We start from the raw sequence: 16964 nt of genomic DNA on the forward strand, positions 1-16964 counted from the left end.
ACCCTTGCTGAAGTTGTCTTCTTATTGGAAGACTTCATGACCGCTGAGGGTCAGAGCAGCAAGCCTGTAGACCAGGGAGCCCAGGAAACTGAGGTCATCCAGCCAAGCGGGGACCGCACAAGGCCAATGTAGGAGCCGCCTCCGCCAACCCAGGCTACCGGCCACCACAACTCCTCCTGACACAAAGTGACTGACTGACCTTCCTGGGTCAGAAGGTACAAAACAACCACCGCCCGCTCCTTAAGAGGATGGAGGGAGCCATCCAAAAAGAACTGGAAAGTAAGCTGTCCCTAAGGGTGGTAGAGGAATTTCAGAGAGAGTGGCGGAATCCGATAGTACTGGTCCCAAAGCCTGTTGGGGCCATCAGATTTTGTATTGATTTCAGGAACGTTAACGCTATCTCCTGGTTCTACACCTAAACCAATGCTTCATGTAGATGAGCTCCTCAAGCGGCTGGGTAGCGCTTAGTTCACCTCAAGATCACATCTAACTAAGGGGTATTGGCAGATACCCCTGACACTGGCCTCCTGTGAGAAGACTGCCTTCCCTATCTCATTTGGCTTATATCAATTTGTCATGATGCCATTTGGGCTGCATGGAGCCGCAGCCACCTTTCACTGACCAATGAACCAAATATTATAGCTGCACAACCAAGATACGGAAGCAAGTTGGGCTCAGGCTCCAACGGACCCCCAGCTGACCACCGCTGCCGATAGAGGAGAGACAATGGAGGCCATAAGACTACCAGACTTGGAAGGAAGGGTAGGAAGCAATCCAGGGATCAGGACTAAGGTACTGGGTGACCAAGACTGACTGTGGAAGCACTGTTTCCTAGTCCTGGGTTGGGACCTGGTGGAGCAGGGTGGGCGTGGGTCCCCCTACCCTGGCTGCCCCACCAGTGGGGCAGCTGATGCCCAGAGGGGTGAACCACGCAGCAGAAGGCCTGCCCTACTGACCTTAGCCATTGGGCCATATTGCTCTGAGCTACAGGCCTGCTAGAAAGACTTGGGCCATGAGGTCGAGCAGCCCTGAACAATAGGACAGCCTTGTGGATTCTGGCCATTGGGCCACACTATACTAGGGCCAGGGCAGCTGTAGCGACATGGGAGGCCAAGCCACTTGGACTGCTAAAATCTCTGCTTTGATCCCTCCCACAACCCACTGCCCCATAATGGGGTGTACCTACTCCATGACACAGTCCAATCCATCAGAGAAAGGAAAACATTCTTCCTGTCTTTTAAAAAATAATTCAAGGCCCTTTCTCTGAGTAATTCAGATAAAAGCTATTCGTGTTGGAGAGACAGCTCTGCCACCAGCAGGGGAAAATGTAATGAGGATGAAGACTATCATGGTGAGGATGGAAGTTATGATTTTAACATACAACTAGCATCCTGCATTAACAACTAAGTGTTTCCAGCTCTGTTCTAGATGGAGAGAGACTGACCTGTCCAAAGCACACAGCAGAGCTACCACTGCTGGAACCAATCTTGCTGGTGTGACTTCCACTGTTTGTCCCCTGACTTTCAGACATTCCTAAAGACAAAGGAAAGAAAACAAATAAACAGTGAATCGTCATCATCATCACTGGCAAAACAAAACCCCCAAAACATCTGAATAGAAAGCAACCGATACAATTGTCTCACTGAAGACTTAAGATTGTAGGCTAGAAGAGACTTAGTATGTAGTCCACCCCACTGTAAGCATGCAGCAGAATCCCCTCATACAGGATGCATTAGATATTATACCAATATTATACTTTGAATTCTAATGAACAACTGCAGTTCCAATGGAAATTCATTTTATGATTAATAATTCACTTTTTGCTTCCCAAGAGCAAATCTAACAGATCCCTGCAACATAACCACTTTTCTTAAACGTAATCTACAGTGTTATAACTTTGTTAACTTCTGGTAGAGATGGGCCTTTGCTACTTTTTTACCCATCCATAGCCTCAACCTGTTTTATCTCCTGCATTCATTGTTCCCCTCAGGGCTTTTTTTACGTGGAAGTTAGGGTGTGAATTTAAAACTCAATATTTATTCTGCACTAACTCTCCATGTGGACACTTCAATTCCCCACTCCTTTGTCTGGTTTTTCTTAGGGCCTGTCTATACTACAAAATTAAGTCGACTTCATCTAATTCGATCATGAGCCTCCGAATTAATTAAGTTGATTATGCGTTGCCAAACCATGGTCATTGTCTCAATAGCGTGTGTCCTCACTACCAGTGCATCGTGGGTAGCTATCCCAAAGTGCAACTTGCCGCAGTGTGTTTTGGGAAGTTTGTGCAATGCCTCATGGGACCAAAACATTGTCGCAGGAGAGAATGGGAACATTGCGTCAACATCCCATGATGCACTGTGCTCCCTCCCTCATATCAACGGCGAACAACCCAGTGGTTTTCGTGCCTTAAAACCTCCACGTGTATGCCATAACCCCAGAAGCATGGAGCCTGCTCAGTTGTGCACTCTTGCTGTGAGCATCTCAAACACCTTGCGCCTTCTCCTGCAGTATTTCCAGAGCTGAAGTAGGGTCCGCCGCACATAAAGCGATGTCCTGCAAGCAGCCCTGCTGCAAGCCATTGAAAAAAAATAATTCACAGTTGCTGCTGGCAGTCACAAAGCAAGCAGCTGCACTCTGTTGAGAGCCATTTCTGGTCCCATGAAACAAGCACTGATTGGTGGGACTGCATCATTTTGCAGGTATGGGATGATGAGTAGAGGCTGCAGAACTTTCAAATGTGGAAGGCCACCTTCCAGGAACTTTGTTCAGAGCTTTCCCCTGCCCTGTAGTTCAGCAACACAAAAATGAGAGCTGCTCTGACACTGGTGAAGTGAGTGGCGATTGCTATTTGGACGCGTGCAATGCCAGACAGTTACTGGTGAGTGAGGAATCAATTTGGAGTAGGTAAACCGTGGGAGCTACTGTGCTCCAAGTGTGCAGGGCCATTAATCAACTTCTGCTACAAAGGGTAGTGAGTCTGGGAAATGTGTAGGACATAGCGGATGGTTTTGCTGCGATAGGGTTCCCTAATTGCGATGGGGCAATAGATAGTACGCATGTCCCCATCTTGGTACAAGACCACCTTGCCAAAGAGTACATAAACGGAAAGGGATACTTTTGAAAGGTGTTGCAAGTGCTGGTGGATCACAGAGGGTGTTTCACCGACATCAATGTAGGATGATTGGGAAAGGTTCATGACGAATGCATCTTTAGGAACTTGGGTCTGTTAAAAAAGCTGCAATCCGGGACTTTCTTTCCAGACCACAAAATGAACATTGAAGACATTGAGATGCCTATAGTTATCCTGGGGAACCCAGCCTACCCCTTGCTCCCATGGCTCATGAAGCCATACACCGGCTGTCTGGACAGTAGTAAGGAATGGTTCAACTATAGGCTCAGCAAATGCAGAATGGTGGTTGAATGTGCCTTTGGTCGTTTAAAAGGGCACTGGAGAAGTTTACTAACAAGGTTGGACCTTAGTGAAGATAACTTCCCCATGGTTATAGCTGCCTGCTGTGTGCTCCTTAATATCTGTGGGGGGAGAAAAAGGGGGAGGAATTTTCTGCAGGGATGGGCACTTGAGACAGCTCACATGTGATAAATGAAGGGGGGAGGCAGGCAGCTCCCTTTGATGGACACCCAGACAGCCAATTAGCTGTAAAATCCCTCTTGGTAGCTGTTCTCTACTTGCTTTTCCTTTAAAGGGTTTAAAAAGTCCAACAGGTAAAGAAAAAAAAACCCTGGACACCTGACCGAAAGAGCCAATGGGAAGGCTAGAATTTTTTGTCTGTTGTTCTCTGGGCTGCAGGGACATGGAGCAGCAATACTATAAGCAGAAATGCTGTGTAAGGTTTGAACCAGGTATGAAAAAGTATCTTCTATACCTAGAAGAAATAATTTGGATAGGGAATGTTTAGTTAGATGCGATCAGGTTTATTTCTTATTTTGGTTTGTGGATCTCCTCTGTGCTAATCCCTGAGGCTTTTGTTTGCTTGTAACCTTTAAGATGAACCCCCAAGAAAGCTAGTTTGTGTGCTTAATTTTTGGATTTGCTCTTTTAAAAATCTAGCAGAAGCCTAAGTTCCAAATGTATTTTCTGTCTGTTTTAATAAAATCTGCCTTTTTTAAGAAGGATTTGGATTTTTGTGTCCTAAGAGGTTTGTGCATATGCTCTTTGATTAGCTGGTGGCCACAGCTAATTTCCTTTGTTTTCTTTCTCAGCTCTTCCCCAGAGGGGGGTGAAAGGGTTGAGGGTACCCCACAGGGAGGAATTCCCAAGTGCTCCTTCCTAGGTTCAATGGGGGTTTTTTACATTTGGGTGGTGGCAGCGTTTACCAAGCCAAGGTCAGAGAGGAGCTGTAACCTTGGGAGTTTAATACAAGCCTGGAGTGGCAAGTTGTCATAAATATGAAGAAAAGGGTAGTACAAAAATCCCTCCTTGGCAGCTGTACTAAATCGCTTTACCTGTAAGGGGTTAAGCAGCTCAAATCACCTAGCTGGCACCAATGAGGAGGACCAATGAGGAGGACCAGGCATGCCAAAGGATTAGCCTGCAAAACCAGGGAGTCCAACAAGCAGCTTATTTTTCTTTTCTAGCTTCGTGGCAACGAAATAGTTAGGCTAAGTAGGGCAGCCTATGCATGAGGTTGAGGTCAGGCACCAAAACCCTACAGAAACCAGTCTTCCCAAAGTGGCACGCCATGGAGAAGACAGACCCAGATCAAGTCTAGACATCCAGCTCCATGACAGAAATGCAGGGAAAAGGTGGGGGACTGGGAACTTCCCAGGAGAAAAGGGTTAGCCCTCCCACAACCAAGATCCAAGTGCCAGGATGGAGGGATGCCCTTAACCCAGACCGAGTTCTGACTGTGGAAGACAGGGATTTCTTCCTACAGATGAAGCACTCGGAGTTGGAAGCGGAGGAGAAGAGAGACAGGCGAAGTGCTTGGAGGTGGAAATGCAGGTGAAGCGCTTGGAAGCAGAAGAAGAGGAGAGAGGTGAAGTACTTGGAAGGGGAGCCTGAAGCGCTTAGAGCTGGAAAAGGCTAAGCTGGATCAATCAGGTAGCCCAGTGGTCCCCAACCTTTTTAGGCTGCTAGGGAAGAGACTGAAATCCAGGACCTCTATGGTGGCATTTTCAGAAATGCTCCCAGTTCCACGCGCAGGGCCAGGTAGGCAGGCAGAGCTTCAGAGTCTCAATGCGTGGATGAGACGATGGTGTAGAGAGGAGGGGTTCACGTTCATTAGGAACTGGGGAAACTTCTGGGATGGGAGGAGCCTATACAGGAGAGATGGGCTCCACCTAAACCAAAGTGGAACCAGACTGCTGGCACTAAACATTAAAAAGGTTGTAGAGCAGTTTTTAAAAAACGGGAAAGCCGATTGCTGCAGAGGAGCGTGTGGATCGGACACAGACTTCTCTTAGGGGAGAGTCTGATGATAGAGAATCTCCAGGTTATAGTCAGGAGCAGAGGAATGAGAAGTATAATGTAAGGGCCGGATCAGATGATAAACAGTCACATAAAAAAGAATCTGGCACATCAGAAAAAGGCAGGCTAATAAACAGGGACAAGTTTTTAAAGTGCTTGTACACAAATGCCAGAAGTCTAAATAATAAGATGGGTGAACTAGAGTGCCTTGTGATAAAGGAGGATATAGATATAATAGGCATCACAGAAACCTGGTGGACTGAGAGCAATCAATGGGACACAATCATTCCGGGGTACAAAATATATCGGAAGGACAGAACAGGCCGTGCAGGGGGAGGAGTGGCACTATATGTTAAAGAAAGTGTAGATTCAAATGAAGTAAAAATCTTAAGCGAATCCACAGGTTCCATAAGTCTCTATGGATAGAAATTGTCATGCTCTAGTAAAAATATAACAGTAGGGATCTATTATCGACCACCTGACCAGGACAGTAATAGTGATGATGAAATGCTAAGGGAAATTAGAGAGGCTATCAAAATTAAGAACCCAATAATAGTGGGGGATTTCAATTATCCCCATATTGACTGGGAACATTTCACTTCAGGACAAAATGCAGAGATAAAATTTCTCGATACTTTAAATGACTGCTTCATGGAGCAGCTGGTACGGGAACCCACAAGGGGAGAGGCGACTCTAGATTTAATCCTGAGTGGAGCGCAGGAGCTGGTCCAAGAGGTAACTGTAGCAGGACCGCTTGGAAATAGTGACCATAATACAATAGCATTCAACATCCCTGTGGTGGGAAGAACATCTCAACTGCCCAACACTGTGGCCTTTAATTTCAAAAGGGGGAACTATACAAAAATGAGGGGGTTAGTTAAACAAAAGTTAAAAGGTACAGTGACTAAAGTGAAATCCCTGCAAGTTGCGTGGGCCCTTTTTAAAGACACCATAATAGAAGCCCAACTTCAATGTACACCCCAAATTAAGAAAAACAGTAAAAGAACTAAAAAAGAGCCACCGTGGCTTAACAACCATGTAAAAGAAGCAGTGAGAGATAAAAAGACTTCCTTTAAAAAGTGGAAGTCAAATCTTAGTGAGGCAAATAGAAAGGAGCACAAACACTGCCAACTTAAGTGCAAGAGTGTAATAAGAAAAGCCAAAGAGGAGTTTGAAGAACGGCTAGCCAAAAACTCCAAAGGTAATAACAAAATGTTTTTTAAGTACATCAGAAGCAGGAAGCCTGGTAAACAACCAGTGGGGCCCCTTGACGATCAAAATTCAAAAGGAGCGCTTAAAGATGATAAAGTCATTGTGGAGAAACTAAATGGATTCTTTGCTTCAGTCTTCATGGCTGAGGATGTTAGGGAGATTCCCAAACCTGAGCTGGCTTTTGTAGGTGACAAATCTGAGGAACTGTCACAGATTGAAGTGTCACTAGAGGAGGTTTTGGAATTAATTGATAAACTCAACATTAACAAGTCACCGGGACCAGATGGCATTCACCCAAGAGTTCTGAAAGAACTCAAATGTGAAGTTGCGGAACTATTAACTAAGGTTTGTAACCTGTCCTTTAAATCGGCTTCGGTACCCAATGACTGGAAGTTAGCTAATGTAACGCCAATATTTAAAAAGGGCTCTAGGGGAGATCCCGGCAATTACAGACCGGTAAGTCTAACGTCGGTACCGGGCAAATTAGTTGAAACAATAGTAAAGAATAAAATTGTCAGACACATAGAAAAACAAACTCATGAGCAATAGTCAACATGGTTTCTGTAAAGGGAAATCGTGTCTTACTAATCTATTAGAGTTCTTTGAAGGGGTCAACAAACATGTGGACAAGGGGGATCCGGTGGACATAGTGTACTTAGATTTCCAGAAAGCCTTTGACAAGGTCCCTCACCAAAGGCTCTTATGTAAATTAAGCTGTCATGGGATAAAAGGAAAGGTCCTTTCATGGATTGAGAACTGGTTAAAGGACAGGGAACAAAGGGTAGGAATTAATGGTAAATTCTCAGAATGGAGAGGGGTAACTAGTGGTGTTCCCCAAGGGTCAGTCCTAGGACCAATCCTATTCAATTTATTCATAAATGATCTGGAGAAAGGGGTAAACAGTGAGGTGGCAAAGTTTGCAGATGATACTAAACTACTCAAGATAGTTAAGACCAAAGCAGATTGTGAAGAACTTCAAAAAGATCTCACAAAACTAAGTGATTGGGCAACAAAATGGCAAATGAAATTTAATGTGGATAAATGTAAAGTAATGCACATTGGAAAAAATAACCCCAACTATACATACAACATGATGGGGGCTAATTTAGCTACAACGAGTCAGGAAAAAGATCTTGGAGTTATCGTGGATAGTTCTCTGAAGATGTCCACGCAGTGTGCAGAGGCGGTCAAAAAAGCAAACAGGATGTTAGGAATCATTAAAAAGGGGATAGAGAATAAGACTGAGAATATATTATTGCCCTTATATAAATCCATGGTACGCCCACATCTCGAATACTGTGTACAGATGTGGTCTCCTCACCTCAAAAAAGATATTCTAGCACTAGAAAAGGTTCAGAAAAGAGCAACTAAAATGATTAGGGGTTTAGAGAGGGTCCCATATGAGGAAAGATTAAAGAGGCTAGGACTCTTCAGTTTGGAAAAGAGAAGACTAAGGGGGGACATGATAGAGGTATATAAAATCATGAGTGATGTTGAGAAAGTGGATAAGGAAAAGTTATTTACTTATTCCCATAATACAAGAACTAGGGGTCACCAAATGAAATTAATAGGCAGCAGGTTTAAAACAAATAAAAGGAAGTTCTTCTTCACGCAGCACACAGTCAACTTGTGGAACTCCTTACCTGAGGAGGTTGTGAAGACTAGGACTATAACAATGTTTAAAAGGGGACTGGATAAATTCATGGTGGCTAAGTCCATAAATGGCTATTAGCCAGGATGGGTAAGAATGGTGTCCCTAGCCTCTGTTTGTCAGAGGATGGAGATGGATGGCAGGAGAGAGATCACTTGATCATTGCCTGTTAGGTTCACTCCCTCAGGGGCACCTGGCATTGGCCACTGTCGGTAGACAGATACTGGGCTAGATGGACCTTTGGTCTGATCCGGTACGGCCTTTCTTATGTTCTTATGGCCAGTAGCACATTCACGTTTTCAGAAGAGTGTGGCAGGCGCCAACAATTTTTCAAGACTTATTTTGTATTTGTACATTAAATAATATGAAAAACATCATATTTAATATTACATAATATATGAATCCATAAGATTAAAAAGGGTAATTTTACATGTAAAAGGTATTAATTTAATTATTTGGCAATTACTCTTTCACCTTACCATGTGAATTTGCTCTTTTTTAATCTACCTGTAAGAAAAATTAAGGAGTTTTTACAAAACAAATATCAAACAGTTTTCATCTTATTTATTTTAAAAAAGTAAAACATTGTTGAACTGCTGGTCCAAATATATTTATTATTCTAACTTTAACATAGAATGAAGCCTGCAGCCCCGGAGTTCTCTGTCCCCCGCAGGCGCGGGGCCGCGGCTTCTCTCTGTCTTAAGCCACAGCCCCTCGCCTGCCAGGGACCGAGAACACTGGCACCCGCAGCCTGCAGCCCCGGAGTTCTCTGTCCCCGGCAGGGCGGGGCCGTGGCTTTTCTCCGGCTTTGAAGCCGGAGAAAAGCCGTGGCCCCACCCCTGCTGGGGACAGAGAAAACGGCGCCCGCAGCCTGCAGCCCCGGAGAGAAGCCGCAGCCCCGTGCCTACTGGGGACCGAGAACGCCGGCGCCCGCAGCCTGCAGCCCTGGAGTTCTCGGTCTCTGGCAGGCCCGGGGCCACGGCCTCTCTCCCCTGCTGGGCACTAGGCGGGCACACATAAATGCCCCGGCGGGTGCCACGGCACCCGCGGGCACCGCATTGGGGACCACTGAGGTAGCCCTAACAATCCTTCTCCAGGTACCACTCCCCATTCCAAGAAATTTCCCATATACAAGGTAGGCAATGATACAGAGGCCTTCTTAGAAAATTTCAAAAGGGCCTGCCTTAGATACAATACCCCTATAGACCAGTATATAGTGGAGCTGAGGCCGCAGCTCAGTGGACCCTTAGCAGAGGTGGCAGCTGAAATGCCTAAAGAACACATGAACGAGTACAAACTTTTTAAACAAAAGGCCAGAATTAGAATGGTGCTAACACCCGAGCATGCCCGTCAGCGGTTCAGAGTCCTAAGGTGGACACCAGACGTGGCATTTTCCCAACACGCCTACCACATTGTAAAAAATTGGGATGCCTGGATATCAAGAGCAAGTGTTAAATCTCTGGAAGATCTGTCTCTCCTAGTGCAAACGGAGCAGTTCTTAGAGGGTGTTCCTGAAGAAATAGAAAGGTGCACCCTAGATGGGAAGCCCAAAACTGTAACTGAGGTGGGGGAGATTGGAAACAAATGAGTGGAGGTGGCAGAGAAGAAAGCTAGTAGCAGTTGGAGCGGATACCAGAAGGTGTAACCCGAGACAACACCCCACCATCAGGGTCAGCCCAAAGCCCCAACTTGCAAGGAGGAACCCTCCACACAGCCAGGGAGGCCCCAGATGCCTCTCATCCCACCACCCTACTCTCCAACCATTCACCTTGCCCAGCCCATAGTCAGCTGCGTGATGCTTCAAATTTAACGAGCTAGGGCATGTAAAGGCCAACTGCCCCAAAAGCACCAACCAACTGCAACTCATCACCCCGGAATCCCACCAAGAGCCTTCAGGCCCAGATGTTTCGCAAATACCCCCAGAGCGAAGGGAAACTGTGAGTGTGGGTGGGAGGAAGATTACTGGATGGAGAGACACTGGTGCACAGGTGTCAGCTATCCACCAATCACTGGTGGACCCCAAATTCATCGACCCAGCGGCCCAAGTGATGGTGCAACCCTTTAAGGTCAACTCTTTGAACTTGCCAACAGCCAAGTTGCCTGTCCAGTATAAGGGCTGGTCAGAGATATGGACTATTATCCCATTCCCATGCTGCTGGGAGAAGACTTAGCCAACCATGTGAGGCTAACAAAAAGGGTGGGGATGGTCACCCGCAGCCAGGCTAAACAGGCTTCCACACCTAACTCCATTCCTGAGCCTCCTACAGGAACCCAGCCAGTGGTGGTGGACCAGAGTCTATGGCAGCAGTTGTAGATCCAGTTCCTGGGACGCAACCCTAACCAGCCCAAGAATCAAAACTGGTGGAGCAATTAACACTAAAGCCTGTGCTTGCAACCCCACCAGAGTCAGGGGAGCCAGCACCAAAGGGCACCACAGAGCCTGCACCTGCAGCTAAACCAGTGCAAGAGGCTCAACTGGAGCCTGAAATACCACCTAGTGTACTAGTGGAGAGCGGTTCACGGTCAATGGAAACAACCCACTGCCTGTATCGCTTCCAGTGGGACCAAGCCCAAGTCCACAACCCAGCGAGGAACTAATGTCTCCAGCATCAAGGAAGTAGTTCCAGGCAGAGCAGGAAGCAGATGAGAGACTCAAGGGAGCTTGGACAGCGGCATGGAGCAACCCACCGCCTCTCAGCTCTTCTAGTAGGTCCAGGTTTGTTATAGGAGGACTCTTATACATGGAAACCCTTTCTGGTGGGCATAAGGAGGACTGGCATCCTCAGAAACAGTTGGTAGTTCCAGTTAAGTATAGGGAAGAGCTCTTGAGCTTAGCCCACAATCACCCTAGTGGCCATGCTGGGGTGAACAGGACCAAAGACTGTTTGGGGAGGTCATTCCACTGGGAGGGAATGGGCAAGGATGTTTCTACCTATGTCCGGTCTTGTGAGGTGTGCCAGAGGGTGGGAAAGCCCCAAGATCAGGTCAAGTCCCCTCTCCAGCCACTCCCCATCATTGAGGTTCCATTTCAGCATGTAGTTGTGGATATTCTGGGTCCTTTCCCTAAGAAGACACCCAGAAGAAAGCTGTACATATCAACTTTCATGGATTTTGCCACCCGATGGCCAGAAGCAGTAGCTCTAAGCAAAAGCATGAGCCAGGCATTGACAGATATTTTTGCCTGGGTAGGTTGGCCCTCCAACATTCTTACAGATTTGGGAACTAACTTCCTGGCAGAGACCATGAAACTTCTTTGGGAAGCTCATGGGGTAAACAACTTGGTTGCCACCCCTTACCACCATCAAACAAATGGTCTAGTGGAAAAGTTTAATGGGACTTTGGGGGCCATGATATGTAAATTCGTGAATGAGCACTCCAATGACTGGGACCTCGTATTGCAGCAGTTGCTCTTTGCCTACAGGGCTGTACCGCATCCCAGTTTTGGATTTTCACCTTTTGAACTCGTTTATGACCACAAAGTTAAGGGGCCATTATAGTTGGTGAAGCGGCAATGGGAGGGGGTTACATCTTCTCCAAGAACTAACATTTTGAACTTTGTAACCAACCTGCAAAACACCCTCAAAGACTCTCTAGCCCTTGCTTGGGAAAACCTATGGGATGTTCAGCAAGAGCAAAAGGCCTGGTATGATAAACATGCCGGAGAGCTTTCCTTCAGAGTAGGTGACCAAGTCATGGTCCTGAAAGTGCTCCATGCAAATAAGATGGAAGTGTCATGGGAGGGACCATTTATGGTCTGAGAATGCCTGGGAGCTATTAATTACTTCATAGTGTTCCCAGACCCTACCCTAAATCTAAAGTATACCATGTTAATTCTCTAAAGCCCTTTTATTCCAGAGAAATCAAGGTTCTCCAGTTTACAGCCCAGGAGAGAGAGGATGCTGAGTGGCCTGAAGGAGTATACTATGAAGGAAAAAGCAATGATGGCACGGAAGAGGTGAACCTTTCTATGGCCCTTGGGCGTAAGCAGCGACAGCAAATCCAGAAGCTGTGCACCAGCTTCACACCAATGTTTTCAGCCACCCCAGGATGGACAGAATGGGCATACCACTCCATTGACACAGGTGATGTTCACTGAATTAGATCCCAATCCTACTGGATGGCTCCTCCTTGTGTGGACTACCGTAAGCTAAATGCTCTAACTCGCCCAGAAAACTATCAAATGCCACACACAGATACGCTATTGGAGAAACTGGGATGTGCCCAGTTCATCTCCACCTTAGACTTAACTAAGGGGTACTGGCAAGTGCCGCTAGATGACCCAGCGAAGGAAAGGTCAGCCTTCATCACCCATGTAGGTCTCTGTATGAGTTTAATGTGCTCCCTTTCAGACTGTGAAATGCACCTGTCACCTTACAGAGACTGGTGGATAACCTTCTGGCTGGATTTGGGGAATATGCAGTCGCCTACCTTGACAATGTGGCTATATTCTCAGATTCATGGGCAAAACACCTGGAAAATCTCCAAGCTGTCTTCCAGCGCATAAGGGAGGCAGAATTAACTGTTAAGGCCAAAGAGTGTGAAATAGGCCTAAACAGGGTAACGTACCTTGGACACCAGGTTGGTCAAGGTACTATCAACCCCCTACAGGCTAAGGTAAATGCTATCCAAAATTGGCCTATCCCTAAGTCAAAGAAGCAGGTCCAATCCTTCTTGGGCTTGGCCGGGTATTACTGATTTGTACCACACTACAGCCAAACTGCTGCCCCACTGACCGACCTGACCAGAAAACCACAGCCAAATGCAGTTCCAGTGGATTGAAAAGTGTCAGAAAGCCTTTAACCAGCTTAAGGTGGCCCTTACATCTGACCCTGTACTGAGGGCCCTGGACTTCAACCAACCATTCATCGTAACCATAGATGCGTCCGAACATGGTGTAGGAGCAGTTTTAATGCAGAAATGACCAGATCAACAATTCCATCCTACCGTGTTTCTCAGCAAAAAACTTTCTGAGAGTGAAAGCCACTGGTCAGTCTCAGAAAAAGAATGTTACGCCATTGTGTATGCTCTGGAGAAGCTACACCCATATATTTGGGGACGGCGGTTCCACTTGCAGACTGAGCATGCTGCACTGAAGTGGTTTCACACAGTCAAAGAGACTAACAAAAAACTTCTTTGGTGGAGTTTACCTCTTCAAGACTTTGATTTTGAGATACAACACATTTCAGGAGCCTCTAACAAAGTGGGTGATGCGCTCTGAGTAAAAATGTCCCTGCATTCTAAGTCATTGTAGTTCTTGAAATGTAGAAAGTACTGATTAGTTCTTCATGTAATAATTAGAGGTGCATGTATCTTATTAACTCTGTTTCCTAAATCTCCAGGAAGAAATCCCAGCCCGTGTGGACCCACCCTGAACCAGGGTGGCCAGTACCATCTGTGATTTGGGGTGTGTGTGATAAATAAAGGGGGGGGATAGCTCCCTTTGATGAACACCCAGCCAGTTAGCTGTAAAATCCCTCTTGGTAGCTGTTCTTTACTTACTTTACCTGTAAAGGATTAAAAAGTCCCTCAGGTAAAGAAAAAAAAAAGTAGGCACCTGACCAAAAGAGCCAATGGGAAGGCTAGAATTTTTTAAAATGGGGAAACAAAGGGAAAGTTTGTTTGTCTTTTGCTCTCTCTGGATTGGAGGAACACAGAGCAGCAATGCTATAAGTAGGAATGCTGTTGAAGGTTTGAACCAGGTATGAAAAATTATTTTCCATACCTAGCAGGATTCATTGGGATAGGGAATGTTTAGGTAGACACAATCAGGTTATTTCTTTATTTTGACTTGTGGATCTCCTCTGTGCTAACCCCAGATGCTTTTGTTAGCACTGACCCCTCACTTGGTAAGGCAACTCTCCCATTTTTTCCACGTGCTGTATTTTTATACCTGCCTACTGTATTTTCCACTCCATGGATCTGATGAAGTGGGTCATAGCCCACGAAAGCTTATGCCCAAATAAATTTGTTAGTCTCTAAGGTGCCAAAAGGATTCCTCATTTTTATTATTTACAAGTAATTCTCTTCAAATTTGCCCTGTAATGGTCCCAGGCAGTCCCCTGTCCCCCTCCATCATCAAGGTAGAGGTGTGTGTATATATATAACACACACACACACACACACGGCCTAAAACAAATTTTCATGCAATCCGTATTTCACAATACTCTTATTTTCTTCCTCCCCAGCATGTTACCCCTTTTTTTCAGTATGTGATAAGAAATTTCCTTCAGAGTGAGGCGATGGTTTGCTGAGTGAAAATCTCTTACATTCTTTCAATAACAATCATTCCACAGATCCCACCCAGAGCAAGCTAGTCAAACATGTGAGCTCAAAGAGGTACTTAGCTGGCTGGTACTGGAGACAATCCAGTGCATTGTTCTAAATTCCTATTTATCCCATTTTTCTTATTATATAGGGTATTTCCTTCTACAATATTTCCTTCCCACAGCATTTTACAGACAAACCAATATATAAACTATATGCAGATAGCTGCATTTCAGTGGTGTATAGAGCAGTCTTTGAAGTGGAACATTGTACGTGTTTTTAACAGGGCACAAAAATGCTGCATAACAGTTTAGGACAAACTGGGACTGTTACAGTATCAAACTGAAATTGCAGTGGAATTTAGATAGTGTGTGTAAATGTTATAGGGGACTTTTTATTACACAGCTTGCTTGACACAAGTAACCTTTCAAATTGGTCACATATTTCAGTATTTTAAGTTTCACATTTGTAAAATGATGTAGAAGAAAACGGCTTGTCCTGGAGAGCGGACCCTTATTGCACACACACACTGTGTTTAAACATCTCATGAAAAATCTCAAAATAACTTTAATTTATATAACTCCTTTCTTCCAGAAGAATACCAAAGAGTTTTACAAACTCAGACTGAGATACCAGTTTTACACAAACCAATTCAAGTAATCTCTTGAGTGAAAAACATAGCTGTGTAACAGAACACAGCAACACTGTATGATTATTTGGGACTGGCAGTGACAAACACAATATCCATGTGTAAGTGTTGTGGGAATTTAGTTTGGTAGAATGCAATTACCAGAATAGAAATTAATCCAGGAGAGCATCTAACATCCCTGTTTTTATAATATTAAAAGTAGTATGAAGTCATTCAAGCCACAGGTACTTAAAAATGTAGTTGTTATATCAGGTACAAAGACAGCATTTCAAGCAGCAGGACAGTAAACCCTAAATGAATCTGGGATATTAGTTAAATACTGACTATGCATCTCACTCTTTTGAGACTTAAATGTGCTTCTGTTCCACCCTAGCTGCTTGTTGTCTTTCTTTACTGAAAATTATTTAAGTTACAAAATATAGTCTTTAAACTTGAGGCTGTTAGAATACTTTAGTTCTGTGCAAGACACAGTACCCGTTTCCTTCAGATCACTTTTCCCCTTAGGTTGTTGCTGACATATGTGGAAGCAAATGCTGCAGGCTGTCATTCATGCACAGCTTTTCCTGTTTGCTACTAGAGGAGAAGGGGCATGCTGTCTCAGCGTAGGTCTACCGTTAAAACGCTGCTTTGGTGCAGCTGCCACCCCTGTAGTATTTTAACAGACACCACAAATCACTGGAAAAAAGCTCTTCCATCAGCTTAATTAATCCACCTTCCTAAGAGGCGGTAGTTATGTTGGCAGGAGAAGTGCTGTCTACACGTGTGTGTATGTGTGAGGTCAGTGCAACTATAGTGCTCAGGGGTATGGCTTTTTCACACCCGAGCAACAGTTATACCAATATAGGTCTATAGTGTAGACCAGACCTTAGACTGCGTTGTAAAATATTTTGTATGTTAGACAGGGCTTGGGTTAGTACATAGCAGTATGGCTTATTGGCAGCGTTCTCAAGCAGTTATTTTGTTCTCCAGAATTTCACTTTAATAAAACCAAAAAACCCAGGCTCTAGCTTTTATGATCGCAAAAACACATACCAATGTAGAGACATCTGGATCAGCCCATAGAGCCTGTAGCAGTATCTCTGAAACGTGTGAATTACTCTATACTGCTCAGATGTTCGGTGATGATAATTTAAGGGTATGTCTACACTTACAGAGTTTTGCCCTGTATGTTTCACTGGTGATAGTGAACCGGTGAACATAAAGCACTGGTCTGTGTACTCATTCAATTCCTCGGGTGTCAGAGAGTGTTTACACTACCAGCACTTCCATCCCCTATGAGAGCAGCGCTGTAGGACAGCTATCCCACAGTGCAGCTCTCTCGATAGGTCTTGTGGGGGAGGGAGGCAGCAGAAGTGCCCTGTATTGTCCTGCTTAGTCTCTCAGGAGCCCCATTAATTCCTGGTTTCTTCTGTGGCATTTTTTTTAAAAAACCTCTTGCTGTCTGGCTGCTTTCCTCACCACATCTACAAACAAAAGGAAAGGGAGCTTCAAACTTTCCAGGGCTTACAGGTGGAGGGGCAGATGTCCATGCGTCAGAGCAGCAGAGATGCTGGCCAGAGTGGTCGCTTTTGGAACAGTGGGATATCCTCCGGAGGCCAAAAGGTGTTTATGCTGCTAGAACGTGTCTTCACTTTCACAGCAGTGCAAAAAGAACAGTGGTAAGAGCTGTACGCTTCTCGTGAAGGTGGTTTTCTTCACCGCAAAGTCATTAACAAGTGTAAAAGCAGCAAGGAGTCCTGTGGCACCTTATAGACTAA

The 16964-nt window shown here is 45.2% G+C and overlaps 1 protein-coding gene across 3 annotated transcripts in view; it reads right to left on the reverse strand.

Annotated features, from left to right (window-relative positions):
* Positions 1-16964, reverse strand: part of RAD52 (RAD52 homolog, DNA repair protein) — a 35556-nt gene that overhangs the window by 16189 nt on the left and 2403 nt on the right. For all 3 annotated transcript variants that reach the window (XM_044991252.1, XM_044991243.1, XM_044991262.1), the window contains exon 2: positions 1445-1533. In XM_044991252.1, the coding sequence (XP_044847187.1) occupies positions 1445-1531 (87 nt within the window). In that variant the 5' untranslated portion in view covers positions 1532-1533. The remainder of the gene's footprint in view (positions 1-1444; positions 1534-16964) is intronic.

The sequence above is a fragment of the Mauremys mutica genome, chromosome 1, assembly GCF_020497125.1.
Source record: "Mauremys mutica isolate MM-2020 ecotype Southern chromosome 1, ASM2049712v1, whole genome shotgun sequence".
In the NCBI taxonomy this organism is placed as follows: Eukaryota; Metazoa; Chordata; order Testudines; family Geoemydidae; genus Mauremys; species Mauremys mutica.